The 16,670-nt window shown below is 44.0% G+C and overlaps 1 protein-coding gene across 1 annotated transcript in view; it reads right to left on the reverse strand.

Moving 5' to 3' along the window:
- Nup210l (nucleoporin 210 like) overlaps window positions 1-16,670 on the reverse strand; it is a 108,279-nt gene that overhangs the window by 51,024 nt on the left and 40,585 nt on the right. The window contains exons 14-16 of the mRNA XM_052179947.1: window positions 16,525-16,670; window positions 13,237-13,458; window positions 7,028-7,201 (exon numbers count right to left, since the gene is read on the reverse strand). Of these exons, the coding sequence (XP_052035907.1) occupies window positions 7,028-7,201; window positions 13,237-13,458; window positions 16,525-16,670 (542 nt within the window). The remainder of the gene's footprint in view (window positions 1-7,027; window positions 7,202-13,236; window positions 13,459-16,524) is intronic.

Raw genomic sequence — 16,670 nt, forward strand, 5'->3', positions numbered from 1 at the left:
TAATGTTGAAGAAGAAAAGACCCTGATTCAAACATGATGGAAGACAAAGGCTGACCCCTATGGTGGCTCTCTGACCTCCACTGTGTGTCACAGCCCAAGCACACCTACATGCACTCACACACAGAGATAAAAAGGAAGAGCATTAACAATTATTAATGTAGTGTCATTAAATACAGAGTCAACATTTCAGTTCTGAAAATATTCCTCCAAATGTCTTTTACATCTTTTAGGAGTTTTTTAAATTTATTTTTTAAAAAGATTTCATCTTTATGTGTGTTCATCTATACCTAAGTGTGTGTGTGTGTGTGTGTGTGTGTGTGTGTGTGTGTGTGAACCAAGTGTTTGCAGCAGCCTAGAGAGGCTAGAAGAGGGATCGCCTGGAGCTGGAGTTACATGAGCCTCCTGACATGGGTTCTGGGAACTGAATGCAGGTCTAGTTACTGAGCCACCTTATCTGTCTGTCTATCTGTCTAACTGTCTATCTATCTATCTTTGGTTTTTCAAGACAGGGATTCTCTGTGTAATCCTGTGGGGCTTTTCAAACTCAGATACCCACCTGCCTCTGTCTCCCCAGTGCTTGGATTAAAGGCATATACTACCTGTGACCCAGCTGTTTTGTTTTTGGTTTTTTGAGACATGCTTTGTAGTGATTTGAATAGTTTTGGCCTTATTGACTCATGTTTGAATGCTTGGCCCACAGGAAGTGACAAGATTAAAATGTGTGGCCTTGTTGAAATAGGTGTAGCCTTGTTGGAGGAAGTGTGTCACTGTGGGGTGGGCTCTGAGGACCTATGCTCAAGCTCTGCCCAGTGTAGAAGAGACCTTCTTGCTGACCACCTGAGGAAGCCAGTCTCCTGTTGCTGCCTTTGGATCAAGATGTAGAACTCTTTGCTCAAGCACCAAGTCTGTCTGGATGCTGCCATGTTTCCCACCATGATGATAATGGGATGAACCTCTGGAACTGTAAACCAGCCCCAATTAAATGTTTGCCTTTATAAGAGCTGCCTTGGCCATGGTGTCTCTTCACAGCAATGAAACCCTAACTAAGACAAGAACAGGGTTTGTCTATATAACAGTCCTGGCTGTTCTGGAACTTGCTTTGTAGATCAGGTTGGCCTTGAACTTACAGAGATCCACCTGCCTCTGACTCCTGAATCCCAGGATTAAAGGTGTATAACACCATGCCCAAAGGCCCATGCAGCCTTTGATTTTCCTACCTCTACCTCCCAAATTCTGGGTGTGAGCCACTATTCCCCCCACTTTATATCTGTTTTAATTTTGATCAGAAGGTTAATTAAGATGTTATTTTGTTGCTTTATCTCTTTAGATTTCCTTAATCTAGAAAATACATTCCTGGAAGCCAGGGGTGTAATTCAGTTAATAGAATGTTTGATGAGAATGCACAAGACAAGACTTTTTTTTTTAAAGATTTATTTATTTATTATAGACACAGTGTTCTGTACACACACATACACACACACACACACATATACACACACATATGCATGTCAGAAAAGGGCACCAGATCTCATTATAGATGGTTGTGAGCCACCATGTGGTTGCTGGGATTTGAACTCAGGACCTCTGGAAGAGCAATCAGTGCTCTTAACCTCTAAACCATCTCTCCAGCTCCCAAAAAAAGACTTTGATGCCTAGAACAGCATAATAAAAAATTGAGGCAAGGCCCGGCTGTGGTGCATGCCTTTAATCCGAGGACTTGGGAGGCAGAGGCAGGCAGATTTGAGTTCCAGGATAGCCAGGGCTACACAGAGAAACCCTGTCTCAAAAACAAAAACAAAACAAAACAAAACAAAAAACAAAATGAGGGCAAGAGGATCAAGAAGTTCAATGTTATCACACTCTGTAGGCACCAGACACACAGATGGTGCACAGACATACAGGCAGGCAAAACATCTGTACAAAGAAAAAAATTCTGGCTCCAAGGAGGCCGGAAGAGGATATTGGAGCTCCTAGAGCTGGAGTTACAGATGGTTGTGAGACACCATGCAGGTGAGGATGGAACCTGGGTCCTCTGGGCAAGCAGTTAATGCTCTTAACCACTGAGTCAATTTTGCTTCCTCCTCTTCCTCCTCCTTTAGAGGTATGGCACGGTTTTGAGACAGGGTTTTTCTGTGTAGCCCTAGCTGTCCTGGGACTTGCTCCGTAGAGCAGGCTGGCCTCAAACTCAGAGATTTGCCTGTGTCTGCCTCCCGAGTGCTAGGATTGAGTTGTGTATCACCACCCCTGGCTCATAAAACTTAGGTCTGCTTTTCCTTTTTTTTTTTTTAAGTAGAAAATGTTTCTCTGGGTAGCTTTGATTGTCTTGGAACTCATTCTGTAGATCAGGATGGCCTTGAACTCACAGAGATCTGCCTGCCTCTGCCTCTCCAGTGCTAGGATTAAAGGCAAGCCCCAGCACTGCCCCAATTCTCTTCCTTCTAGAGCTGTCTAGAACAGAAGGATTGTTAATGTAACAGCCAGATGGTCTAGCCTTGTGCTGGGGCCACTGTCTTGAATACTTTTAAAAGTTTTGAGACAAGTCACAGGCTACAGCTAAGTGCCATGGCTTATAAATGTACAGTCCCAAGTAAGAAGGTTTTACGTTTCCCTTCCCCCACTTTTCTCCATATCTATTTATCTATCTCTCCCTCACCCCCTCTCTGTTGCAGGATATTTGATCACATTGTGAACCCTGGGATTTTATTATTTACTAAAAAACAAAACAAAAACAACAACTTGTTTCTAGTTGTGGTCTGGCTCAGACTTTAGCACACACTTTAATCCCAGTGAAGAGAGTTAGTTTGTAGAAGGACACACCCATGTTTGAAGTGACGTCTAATTTAGTGCCAGGCAAAGTGATGAATCAGAGAAAGATTTGTCCGGATGAGTCAGAGATAGGATACGCCCAACTCAGAAGAACAGCCCAGGAAGGAGAGGTGACTTAAGGGACAGCAGAGCAGAGAGGGAAGAGGAGAGGCAGTTTTCCTGGAACAGTAGTACAGAGACAGGATGCAGCAAGAACAGCTACACACAGGAGAACACAGCCAGCCAGAGAACAAGGAGGAGCCAGGAGATTAGAACAGATTGCCAGACTCAGCATGAGGCCAAGCAGAGCAAAAAGTCAGAAGCCAAGAGAGAAGCCAGATTGAATCAGTCACTTTGGGGAGCTTGAGTCAGAACAGCTGAGCTGAATCAGCCAGCCAGAGCTCAGAAAGAACTGGAAAGGGTGAGTTTATTTAGCAGTAAGGCTCAGAGACTGAAACCTAGATCAGATTGTATGGTGGCTTGGAAGCTCTCAGGACTAGCCTAGGTTAGCAGATGAAGGCAGGGAGCCTTCCATGATAACAATTACTGTAGTATAAAAAATACTTTTACTCATTCCCCTCTCTCTGTCGTGTGTGTGTGTGTGTGTGTGTGTGTGTGTGTGTGTGTATGTATGTATGTGTGTGTGTGTGTGTGTGTGTATGTATGTATGTGTGTGTGTGTGTGTGTGTGTGTATGTATGTATGTGTGTGTGTGTGTGTGTGTGTGTGTGTGTGTATAAGCATGCATACCGTGGCATGCATGTGTGGTCAGAGGACAGTTTGCAAGAGTTGGTTCTCCATCTACCATGCAGATCCTGTTGATCAAATTCAGGTTGTCAGACTTGGAGGCAAGTGCTAGCCCTTTGCTTTGTTTTGTTTTATATTTTGACATACTCTCTTTTAGCCAGGCTGGCCTTGAACTCCTAGGTGTCCTGCCCTCTCTGGTTTCAGCCAAAGCTGTTTGAAACAGTTTATATCAGACTTTTTGCAATTGCAAAGCTCAGTGAAGCATTTCTGCTTGGGGAGCTGCTATGACTGTGCTAAGGAGCAGGGCCTTGACTGATCCAAGCACACCGTGGGACTGGGGCTGGAATGCAAACAAGGCTATGATTGGTCAAACAGTGGGTTGGTCCCAACACCCTTTCCTAAGCTATCTATGTAGTCTGTGAGTTTGAGGCCAGCCTGCTCTACAGGGCTAGTTCCGGGATAGCCAGAGATACATAGTGAGACTCTGCCTCAAAACAAAACCTCTTAAGTACGACCAGGAAGTCCTGCACAAGCTGATGATCTAGCTAAGTAAGTTTATTAGGAAGCACAGCATCGGAGAGATGGCTCAGCACTGTAGAGCACTGGCTGTTCTCCCAGGGGTTCAATTCCCAGCACTCACATGGCAGCTCACAACTGTCTGTAACTCCAGTTCCAGGGAATCTGGACCCTCAGACAGACATGCATGCAGGTGAAACACCAATGCACATAAAAGAAAAAGAAATCTTAAAAAAAAAAAAAAAGCTCAGCATCACACACTCTGCTGGGCAGGAAGAATAGCCAAGATCAGCAGAGAGCTGAGTCAGAGAACACCGGAAAAGAGAACACAGCTGCCTTCAGATTGATAACCACAGTTGAGAGGGAAGAGTCCCAAGTGTCCAGTGCCTAAAAACTGCAGCCTTGACTCTTCGGAGGCACTGGTCCCAGTTCTAAACTGGCCTTGCCAAGTCTGTTCCTGGACAAGGACACAGCACTAAAGTTCTCTTTGTCCTTTTATCAGAGCCTCTGAGGAAGCCTTGGGTTGGTCTATCACTTGGTTCCCAGTCCATAGAACTGTTTGGAAAAAATTAGGTGATGTGGCCTTGTTGGAGAAGGTGTGTCCCTGGGAGCTGGGGTGGGCTTTGAAGTTTCCAAAGACCTGGGCCATCCCCAGTGTTCCTACTCTGCCTCCAGCTTGCAGATCAAGATGGAAACTCTTCCTGCTGCTGTGCCTTTTTATGCCATCAGAATCTTTTCTAATTTACTTGGTGATTTGTTCTTGGACCATTTGTTGTTGTCTGAAAGCTCTCTCACAGACCTGCCCAAAGGTGTGTCTCTTCTGAGATTCTAGATCCTTCAAGTTGGTTATCACTGTTGGTCATAGCAGATAAGACTCACCAATCTCTGTCAGAGGCTTCTTTTACATTGCCTGGATAGAAACCTTGGGTAGGCAAGAATCTCTGTCAGATGCTGGTCTCTAGAGCCTTCACTCCCCTCAGTGTCTGACAGATACAGGTGGAAGCTGGGGTAAGGGGCATCTTCAGTGTTTCAGTTGCTGTGCTGGTGTTGGGTGGAAGAACACTTAGTCCCTGGGTTGACTAGCTTTATGTCAACTTGACACAAGCTAGAGCCATTTGTGAGGAGGGACTAGAGAAAATACCTGCACTACAACATATATGGTATAGTTATAGGGTCTTTCTCAGCCACACAGAGAATATGAAAGGTGTCAGGAGAATCCATTTTAGAGAAAATCCCAGGCTGTTAATAATAATATAATTCTACAATATTTGGCTTGCATTTCATGTAAGCATTTTAAGTCAACTTGACCTATTATGTCTTTTAATTTCAATATGTCTTTGTTTAACTTTTTTCTGAATTATCTATCTAATGTTGCGAATTGGAAATCGAAATCACCCAATATTAATGTGCTTAAGTTAACCTATAGTTTTATCCTTAGTAATATTTATTTTACAAAATTAGGTCTGCCTCTATTATTTTATGTATTGCATAAAGGTTTGGAATACTAATATCTTTTAGGTATCGTTTTTTATCTTGGTCAGAATTAAGTGACCCTCTACATTGACTACATTGAATCTGAAGTCTATTTTGAAGAAAGATCCTGATTCCTAATTCAATATTCTGGTCTGTGTGTTTTGATAGAAAATTGAGCCCATTAATATTTAGCTTTATTTTGAAAGCTTTATATTTATTTTTGTCTTTTCATTAAATTGTTAATCCTGTGCAAAAAAAAAAAAAGAAAGAAAGAAAGGAAAAAAAAGAAAGCAAGAAAAAAAACAAAGATGTGTGTGTGGGGGGTAGTAGTACACATCTGTGATCCCAACACTCAGGAGGCTGAGGCAGGAGGATTGCAAGATTGAGGCCAGCCTGGTTCACCTAGAGAGGGATTACCTCTGTGTCACCATGCCTGGCTTTGTTTACCCCAGTCTTCATGGTACATTTGCAGAGAAGTCATTGTTCTGACTTATCTATAGTGCTAACAATTGACCTGATAGGGGAGACATTAGTAAAACAACTTAGAGGCTATTCTGAGAGAGGAATTCTGCAGCCACAATTCTCCAGTATAGTAAACATTTATGTCACTAAATGTCCACAAGTGTAACTTAGTTCCTCGACCCCAGCCTTCTGAGAGGAGTAACAAGCTGCACAGTGCCTGTCACTTTGACTGACAGGAGCTGTATCTCAGATCCCTTGTGGCGGGAGCATCTGAGAGCTGGAGTCCTGATGCTCAGCTGGAAGCCGGGCACTGCAGACAGCCTGAGCTCAGTGGAAAGCGGCAGACTCGCTCTTCTCAAAGTGGGGCTCCCACACTCCACATCTTATGCCTACGTGGAACACCTATGTGGAACACCACGTAGCTGTGGTTGTTAGACTGCAGGTTCAGCTTCCTTTCTCCCAATAAGAAAGATAAAAATCAGGTTCAGCTAGCACCTGAAATTCCTGGAATGTTTCCCGGTGTGGATGTGGTATCTCAGTACCTTATCCTTCAGCCAACGACCTTGCCTACCCTGACATAAATGTTTATTAGGCTAGAGAATTGTGCTGCAGACAGCTAGACTCTCAGAATAGCCTCTAAGTTGTTTTACTAATGTCTCCCCTCTCAGGTCTATTGTTAGCACCATAGCTAAGTCAGAACAATTACTTCTCCTGCAAATGTACCTTGAAGACTGCTGGTAAACAGTAAACAGAAAAGTTAGTTTTACCCCTTCCCCAAAACTATATAACTCGTGATTTACCCCAAGTAAAGTTGATCTGTCTCCCGAAGCTAGTTCCAGTGTGTTGTTATTACTGTTTGTACCCACAGGGGTTCAGAATCATCCTGCCCACCCCACCCCCCATACACACACCCCTGTTGCCCCTGCCACATTTGCCCTTGTGGATCGATATTTGCAGAGATGCCTGGATCCCTGGTCATATGAAACAACAGTGTCATGTGTATTAGGAACACAGCCTGCACTTACCAGTTGCTTGTTGTACTGTGGCAGAGGACACGGCTGGGTGCCAGCTGGCACCTTGTACATTGGTGTCACCAACATACTGGCAGGATGGGCACAGACAAAGCGCACCTGTACCTTTTCCACAGAGGGACTAGGGTTTAGGACTCCCGGGTGATTCCCAATCCGTAACGTGAGAACCTTTAAGGAAACATCAGCGAGTTATTTGTGTATAAACCCTTGATGTCAGTCATGCTGAACTAAATGTGTCAGAATTATTCTGCCTCCAGAGGAGCCCTTCTGGATATGATAATCAGACAAATCCTTTAAGGGGCTCCCCCACTGCATACTGAATAACCTAATTTTTTTTTAAAAAATGGTAGAAAGCAATCAAGGATGAAATTGTTGGTCTTTACACAAATAGAAATCTAGGAGAACTGCTTGCACACAGCCACACACTACACCATCATGTACACAGACACACACAGAGTCAGGGCCATAGGAATACAGTTCTGTGATAGACTAACTTACTCAAGGCATTAAAACCATCCTCGGGAAAAGAATAAATACAAAAGGAACCTGGCACACCTGTACTTCAGCACTACAAAGTGGACACGGGGATCAGGAGATCAAGCTTATCAGCTGCATAGCTAGATTGAAGGCAGCGTGGATTACATGAGACTCTGTCACAAAATAAAATCAAAACATACTATGGAAATTTAAGACGTATGGAACTTAAAATATCTAACTTTGGCTGGCAGTGACAGCTCACTTCTGTAATCCCAGCACTTAAGAGGCAGAGGCAGAAGGATCACTGCAAGTTCAAGGTCAGCCTGTTTCCCATAGTTCCCTGCCAGCTGTCTATATAAAGTGAAACCTTGTTTTGAAACCAAGCTGGCCATCGTGGCACACACCTTTAACCCCACAGCTTGAGAGGGAGACCCAGGTGAATCTCTGTGAGTTTGAGGTCAGCCTGGTCTACATAGCAAGTTCTAGGATATCCAGGGTTACCCACAAAACCAACAACAAGCAAACAACAACAAGAAGTGAAAGAACCATCGGCCCAGCAAGGTGGCTCAGCTGGTGGAGGTGCTTGCCGTCAAGCCTGCACACCTGAGCTCAGTCCCAGCACCCACCTGTAAAGGGAGAGCCTTGATTCTTGAGAGTCACCCACCCATGGCCTCCTTGTGTACTCTGGGGTGCATGCACGGTTTGCATGTGTCCCCCACAATACATTTTAGAAAGAAATACATATATTTAACCAAATTTCTTCAGCCTTTTTCTTCAACAAATCTTGTGCTATTGGTGTCTTGGTTTAGTTTATTTTTCTGTTTAGAGTTTATTTTATATTTATTTATTTCATGTACACTGAGTATTCAGCCTGCATGCATGCATGCCTGGCAAGTGCATCCGGGCACTTGAGGAGATTAGAAGAGGACAGTGGCTCCCTCCAGGCTTCTCCGAGCACTACTGCATAGAGGCTCACACACGTGCACATAAATTACATGAAACTAAAAGCTAATATAAAAGACTGGCAGCGGGCTGGCAAGATGGTTCAGTGGATAACTCCATGGCAAGTCTGACAGCCCACACGGGAGAAGGAGAACACTCCTGCAAGTTGTCCTTCAGACTTATAGTGGGTTAGACACACACACACACACACACACACACACACACACACACAAAAGTAAACAAATAAATAAATAAATAAATAAATAAGCCAATTAATGTGATAGAAAGTACTAAAAGCATTATCCACTCCATCCTAGATTCTGAATAGACCAGCCACTATTAGTGACTTCTATGTGGTTACAAAAGAGTTATTTCCTTGTTGGAAGCACAAAAGTAAACAAGTCTGTGATTTCAGAATGTGTTGAAGAAATGAAGAAGAATGGACACTCATTACTCTTAGGAGCATCTTTGTTGCTGTTTTTTGAGACAAAGTCTCTCTGTGTAGCCTTGGCTGTTCTGTAAAAGACTCTGTAGACCAGGCTGGTCTTGAACCCAAAGATCTGCCTGCCTTTACTTCCCTAGTGAGGAGATTAAAGGGGTGTGCCACCACCAGCTTCTTGGTTTTTTGGGAACAATTTATTTATTTATTTATTGTTAAGGTTTGTTTTTTTTTTTAATTGTGTGGGTTTAGTGGACACACATGTTCAGAGAGGACAGAGGTGAGGGTACTCTGCAGAAACCAAACCCAGGTACTCTGAGAGAGCAGTAGCCTCTCTGTACCTACTGTGTGTACCACTTCTGTGCTTGTGTGTGTCTGTGAGTGGAAGCCACATGGATGCAGGTACCCCAGAGACCAGAAGATGGAGGGTCTCTTGGAGTTGCTGTTACAGGCAACTGAACCACCTCAGCTCAGGGACTGTGGGAGCTCATATAGTCAAAATTCTGGTATGAATGAGGAACGGGACGCCAAGGTCCCACAACTCTAGCGGGAGCTTTTGGCAGGTAACATTACTAAGGGAGGGAGAATCACTCTTCCTCAGAGGATGTGGCTGCTGGTAGGTTGTTCATTCCCTGGTGAGTAGCCACACACCCATATGAATATGCACACCACTAGTTGGACCCACTGGGTAATTAACAATACTCCACGCAGAGGCCATTGACTGCAGGAGCCAGCCTCCTCCATCTCTCTGCTCTACTCCTTTGAGGAAGAGTTTCACTCTGAATCTGGAGCCCTGTGGGTCTGGGTGAAGGGCGTGTTTGTTTGGTTTTCCCAGTTAAGCTGTAAGTCCCAGCAATCATGCTGACAAAACACCCTGATATAAACAAGTTAAGGGGGCTGGTGAGATGGCTCAGTGGTTAAGAGCACCGACTGTTCTTCTGAAAGTCCTGAGTTCAAATCCCAGCAACCACATGGGGGCTCACAACCATCTGTAATGAGACCTGACGTCCTCTTCTGGAGTGTCTAAAGACAGCTACAGTGTACTTACATAGAATAATAAATAAATCTCTGGGCCGGAGCAAGCAGGGACTGTGCGAGCAAGGTTAATTGGAACAAGTGGGACCAACCAGAGGGAGCGCGGGGCTGACTGGAGTAAGCAGAGGTCCTAAATTCACTTCCCAGCAACCACATAAAGGCTCACAACCATCTGTACAGCTGCAGTGTACTCATATACATAAACAAACAAACAAACAAACAAACAAATAAGTCTTTTGAAAGAATAAACAAGTTATGGAAGAAAGGGCTTATTGGCTCACAGTCCATCATCACATGGGTTTAGGATGGCAGAAACTTTTCTTTTTTCTTTTTCTTTTTTTGGTTTTCCGAAACAGGGTTTCTCTGTATAGCCCTGGCTGTCCCAGAACTGAGAAAACTGCCCGCTTCTGCCTCCCAAGTGCTGAGGTTAGAGGTATGTGCCACCACTGAGGTTGGCAGAGACTTAAGCAATCTCATTACATCCAAATGATGTGGCTGCATCGTTAGCAAAGCGCGGAGCCTGTGTGCGCCTGCTGGCGTAGCTCCTCCTCTTCTCTGAGTCTAAGCCCTCATCTCAACTCTATTAAAAGACAAAGCCCCCCCCTGCGTGGCTGGTGCCACACCTTTAATCCTAGTACTCAGGAATCAGAGGCAGACAGATCTCAGAGCTCTAGGCCAGCCTGCTCTACAGAGCTAGTCCCAGCAACTAGGGTTACACAGAGAAACCCTGTTTCAAAAACAAAGGAAATCCCTCACTGGCATGTCTATAGCACCCTAATGTGACCTACTCTTTTTTTTTGTTTTTTTTTTGTTATTTTTTTTTATTCGATATAATTTTTTATTTATATTTCAAATGATTACCCCTTTTCTAGCCCCCCACTCCCTGAAAGTCCCATAAGCCCCCTTTTCTCCCCGTGTCCTCCCACCCACCCCTTCCCACTTCCCCGTTCTGGTTTTGCCGAATACTGCTTCACTGAGTCTTTCCAGAACAAGGGGCCACTCCTCCTTTCTTCTTGTACCTCATTTGATGTGTGGATTATGTTTTGGTAATCCAGTTTTCTAGGTTAATATCCACTTATTAGTGAGTGCATACCATGATTCACCTTTTGAGTCTGGGTTACCTCACTTAGTATGATGTTCTCTAGCTCCATCCATTTGCCTAAGAATTTCATGAATTCATTGTTTCTAATGGCTGAATAGTACTCCATTGTGTAGATATACCACATTTTTTGCATCCACTCTTCTGTTGAGGGATACCTGGGTTCTTTCCAGCATCTGGCAATTATAAATAGGGCCGCTATGAACATAGTAGAGCATGTATCCTTATTACATGGTGGGGAATCCTCTGGGTATATGCCCAGGAGTGGTATAGCAGGATCTTCTGGAAGTGAGGTGCCCAGTTTTCGGAGGAACCGCCAGACTGATTTCCAGAGTGGTTGTACCAATTTGCAACCCCACCAGCAGTGGAGGAGTGTTCCTCTTTCTCCACACCCTCTCCAACACCTGCTGTCTCCTGAATTTTTAATCTTAGCCATTCTGACTGGTGTAAGATGAAATCTCAGGGTTGTTTTGATTTGCATTTCCCTAATGACTAATGAAGTTGAGCATTTTTTAAGATGCTTCTCCGCCATCCGAAGTTCTTCAGGTGAGAATTCTTTGTTTAACTCTGTACCCCATTTTTTAATAGGGTTGTTTGGTTTTCTGGAGTCTAACTAAAGTCTGGGGGAAATCAGTATCCCTGACCTCAAGCAATACTACAGAGCAATAGTGTTAAAAACTGCATGGTATTGGTACAGTGACAGGCAGGAGGATCAATGGAACAGGATTGAAGATCCAGAAATGAACCCACACACCTATGGCCACTTGATCCTCGACAAAGAGGCTGAAAACATCCAATGGAAAAAAGATAGCCTTTTCAACAAATGGTGCTGGTTCAACTGGAGGTCAGCATGCAGAAGAATGCGAATTGATCCATCCTTGTCTCCTTGTACTAAGCTCAAATCCAAATGGATCAAGGACCTGCACATAAAGCCAGACACTCTGAAGCTAATAGAAAAGAAACTGGGGAAGACCCTTGAGGACATCGGTACAGGGAGAAAGTTTCTGAACAGAACACCAATAGTGTATGCTCTAAGATCAAGAATTGACAAATTGACCTCATAAAATTACAAAGTTTCTGTAAGGCAAAGGACACCATCAAGAGGACAAATCGGCAACCAACAAATTGGGAAAAGATCTTCACCAATCCTACATCAGATAGAGGGCTAATATCCAATATATATAAAGAACTCAAGAAGTGACCCACTCTTCATTGAGACTTCCCTCCTAGGTAATTCTGTATTGACTCAAGTCTAAAATCGAAACTAACCATCTCGGGGGCTGGAGACATGGCTGAGCAGTTAGAAGTGCATACTGTTCTGGTAGAGAACATGAGGTCAGTTCCCAAAACGTGTGCCAGGTGGCTCACAACCACCTGTAATTCCAGCTTCAGGGGATCTGAAACTGCCAGCTTCTACTAGGGACCCACACCACATGCTCATACATCCATGCCACTAACCACTGTCCCTTTCTTCTTAGAGGGACATTCCCAAGACAAAATGAACTCAATGGCAGGTACCAGGTGCCTTCTGTAAACCCAGGACCAGAGACAGGGTGTCAGGACCAAGCTGGCTGGCCAGGCCAGCTGGGATTGGCAAACTCCAGCTGCAGTGAGAGACCCTTCTCAATAAATAAGGCAGGCAGGGATTGAGGAACTGACCCCCATGTCAATTTTGGGCTGAACAGGCACCTTCACATGTGTGCCCACACACGTGTAAAAACACACTCACATGTGTGTGCCACATATGGAACACTATAAAGAACAATACTGATTCAGAAAGATTGAGAAACTCACAAAAAAGTTGTGAGAGCGATGTGGTGGTGCATACCTTCAGTCCTAGTAGTAGAGAGGGAGAGGCAGGTGGATCTCTGAATCTAGGCCAGCCTAGTCTATACAACAAGTTCTGGGACAGCCAGGGCTAAATGAAGGAACCCTGTCTCAAACAAAACAAAAAAACAAACATCAAAAAACCCAAACAAAACAAAAAAGAAACAAAACAAAACCAAATTAATAAGTAAACTTTAAAAGTTAAAACAAACAAACAAACAACTGAGGCCAGGGGCTCGACATGCGGCTCAGTGATTAAGAGCAGGGTGCATATACACACATGAAGGCCAACACACATAGACATAAATAAAAACATCTTTAGAAAAAGTATTATACTACAAGTTGCAACATCATACTACTGATGGAGAAAGGCTGTCTTCTCACCTGTTCCCCTAACTCCAGGCACAGGACACGGTAGACATACTGGTTCTGCTTCCTCTTGGCGGGCAGCCGGGCTTCTGTTACCCTGATAGCCTCTGCCTTCTCCATGCTCAGCTCCAAAAAAAATCGGGACGGCTCCAAGACCCATGGATGGGGGCCCCCTTCAAACACCATTTCTTTCACGGACTGCCATGTCACCAAGGCCACTGCCACGGGGTTTAGAGCCTGAAACAAATTAACCCTATATAGTTAGGAGTTATTTTATGTATCTGTTTAGACAGTAGGCCTCCCACAGTCTTTGAACCTCTGATCCTCCTGCCTCTACCCGCCCTGTGCTTGGATTACCAATGTGCCCTGCCATGTCTTTAGAAAATAATATAGTTTGAAATGAAAATATGACATACTCCCCCTCCTTTTCTCCCTCCAAACCCCCTACATGTTCCCCTGGCTCTCATTCAATTTTGTGACCTCTTTCTCCCTGATTGTTGTTATACAAAGTATTTTTTAATATGTTTTTGAGACAGTCTCTTCTTTATTATAATTATTGAGACTATATAGTCTTTTGGATTTATTTTTATTGTTTATTTATTTATTTTGAGAATAGGTTCTTATTATGTAGAGAACAACTTAATTCCCCTAGACCTTGCTATATGGACCAGGCTGACCTCAAACTCAAAAAGACCCACCTGCCTCAGCTTGCTTTGTGCTGGGATTAAATGCATGTGTCTTCACGCCTGGCTGAGATTATAATATAGTCTCATCATTTTCTCCCTTCCCTGTCCTCCCTCCAGAAGCTCTCTGAACACTCTCCCTTGTTCTCTCTCAAATGTGTGGATTCTTCCTCTTTGTTGTTGTTTTTGTTGTTGGTGGTGATGATTTGTGTGTGTACGTATATGTGTGTACCAATATATATTCCTAAATATATAAGTACAGCCTGTTTAGTCTGTATAATGTTACTTTTTATGTATGTTTTCAGGACTGAACATTTGGCATTGGATAACTGTGGGACAGTTTTATGTCAACTTAACATAAACTTAAGTCCTTTGAGAGGAGAGAACATCAGTTAAGAAAATGCCTCCAGTCACGCAGTACTAGCACACACCTTTAATCCTAGCACTTGGGAGGCAGAGGCAGATGGATCTCTGTGAGTTAAAGGCCAACCTGGTTTAAAGGACAGCCAGAGCTACACAGAGAAACCCCATTTCAAACAAACAAGACCAAAAGAAAGAAAGATAGATAGATAGATAGACAGACAGACCAGCAGACAGACAGATAGATAGATAGATATAGATAGATTAAGAAAGGAAAATCCCTTCATAAAGTTGGGCCGTGGATAGGCCTGTGGGGCATTTTTTTTTTTTTAAGTTTTTTGATTGGTGTGAGAAAACCTAGCCCATTATGGGTAGGGCCATGCCTGGGCTGGAGATCCTGGTCTATTAGAAAGCAGGCTGAGGGGCTGGAGAGATGGCTCAGCCGTTAAGAGCACTGGTTGCCTTTCCCGAGGTCCTGAGTTTAATTCCCAGCAACCACATGGTGACTCATAACCATCTCATAATGAAATCTGATGCCTGCTTCTGGTATGCAGGCGTGTATGCATATATACATTAAGTAAATAAAACTAGAAAGAAAGAAAAAAAGAAAGAAAGCAGGCTGAGGAAGCCGGTAAACAGCACTCCTCCACGGCTCTGTGTCCTCAGCCCCTGCCTCCAGGTGCCTGCCCTGTGTGAGTTCTGTCCTGACTTCCTTCAGTGATAAATAATGATGTGCAAATATAAGCCAAATAAACCCTTTCCTCCCCAGCTTGCTTTTGGTCACGGTCACGGTCACGGTCGAGGCAGTAGTGGCCCTAAGACAATAGCCAACGGGTGTGCTCTTCCCTGGAAAAGAGCAGCCTCCTGCTCTAACCATTCTGTGTTGCCTGTAGTTCTTTGTCTAGGGTTAGGGCTTCGTGAGCATTCCTCCTTCCTTCCATGACCACGGGTGTGGCCATGCTGGTTTTATATGCAGTTGGGATTGAACTCTGGGCTTTGCGAATGCTCGGCAATAATCTTACCAGCTCTGCTAGTTCCCAGCTTCCTTTCCCAGAAATGTAAATTAATTGTTTACCTTGCTTCTCTCATTAGTGCCAACCTTGTCTTTATTCTAAGAGGCAATGGGTTAGGATTTGCCAGTTTCAATAGCAAGAATGTGGAGATAGGATTTTTAATTTTTTAAATCTCTTTTTTATGTGCATCAGTGCCTTGTCTGTGTGCATGTCTGTGTATTACATGCATGCCTGTTCTCTGGCGCTTGTGGAAAACACAGAAAAGAGCATCAGATACCCTGGGACTAGAGTTACAGAGAGTTAAGGCATCATTTGGGTGCTAGGAACTGAACCCAGATCCTCTGCAAGAACAGCAAGTGCTCTCAGCTGCTGAACCATCTCTCCAGCCCCTCGATTTTAATTTTTAATGGAATTAAGCAAAGTAGATAGGCTGTCCCTGCTTTTATTTTGAACCACTTGTCACAATATTTATGGACCAACCCGTATGGTCCCAAATGGCTGATGTTCTAAAAATATATAAATTCATGGTGTAAATATGGCTGACTTACTCAGGACAGTAAGTTGCTGAGTAATACCTTTCTTCAACAGGGATTTTGCTAGTAGTCTGTGGGATTGGTACTTACAGATGTGTATATATATATATATATATATATATATATATATATATAATACACATATACAGAAATTCAGATATTACCATAAAGTGTCTTAAGTACTTAATTTCCCATATCATATACATCAGTATTAAAGAAGAAAGGTAAGTTTCTAAAATTTGCTACTGCACGATAAAGACTTCGCTCCCATCAGAGGGAGTGTTCAGTTGGGGGAGGGGTTATCTGCATATTGTTTGGTTGGTGGGAGCCTATCTAGCATGCAGGAGGCCCTGTGTTCCAGCCCAGCCGAGCATGGGTTGAGAGCGTGCCTGCGTGAGGGAGGACTCCCTCCGATAAGTACTCTGATCCTCCCATACTTGAGAGGTAGAGATTGGAGGATCAGAATTCAAGGTCATCTTTGGATACACATCTAATTCTAGCTTGGGCTACATGAGACTGTCTCAAAAACAAACAAGCAAATCCCAAAAGCTAGTCCTGGCTGTGTATTCAGGATAAACTCCCACTACTGAGGCTTCAGGAAAGAGAGCTGAGATTAGACAACTGAGTGAGTAAGGAGAGCATGGATGGTGAGGAGGCGGGCGGGGAGGAGGGCAAGCACCCCGGGCTCCCCAGGCCTTCCCTGGGATGGCTCACCTTTAGAGGTTCGTAAGCAGCAAATGTGGCGCTGCTCCACACGTGCTCTTCATGCCCAGCCACACTGACGGTCACCAGAGTATGGCCCGGAGACGTGGCTGCCAGATGGACACTAGAACAGTGCATCGTTCCAGGATTTTGAATAC

Source organism: Apodemus sylvaticus, chromosome 4 (genome assembly GCF_947179515.1).
Source record: "Apodemus sylvaticus chromosome 4, mApoSyl1.1, whole genome shotgun sequence".
Classification (NCBI taxonomy): domain Eukaryota; kingdom Metazoa; phylum Chordata; class Mammalia; order Rodentia; family Muridae; genus Apodemus; species Apodemus sylvaticus.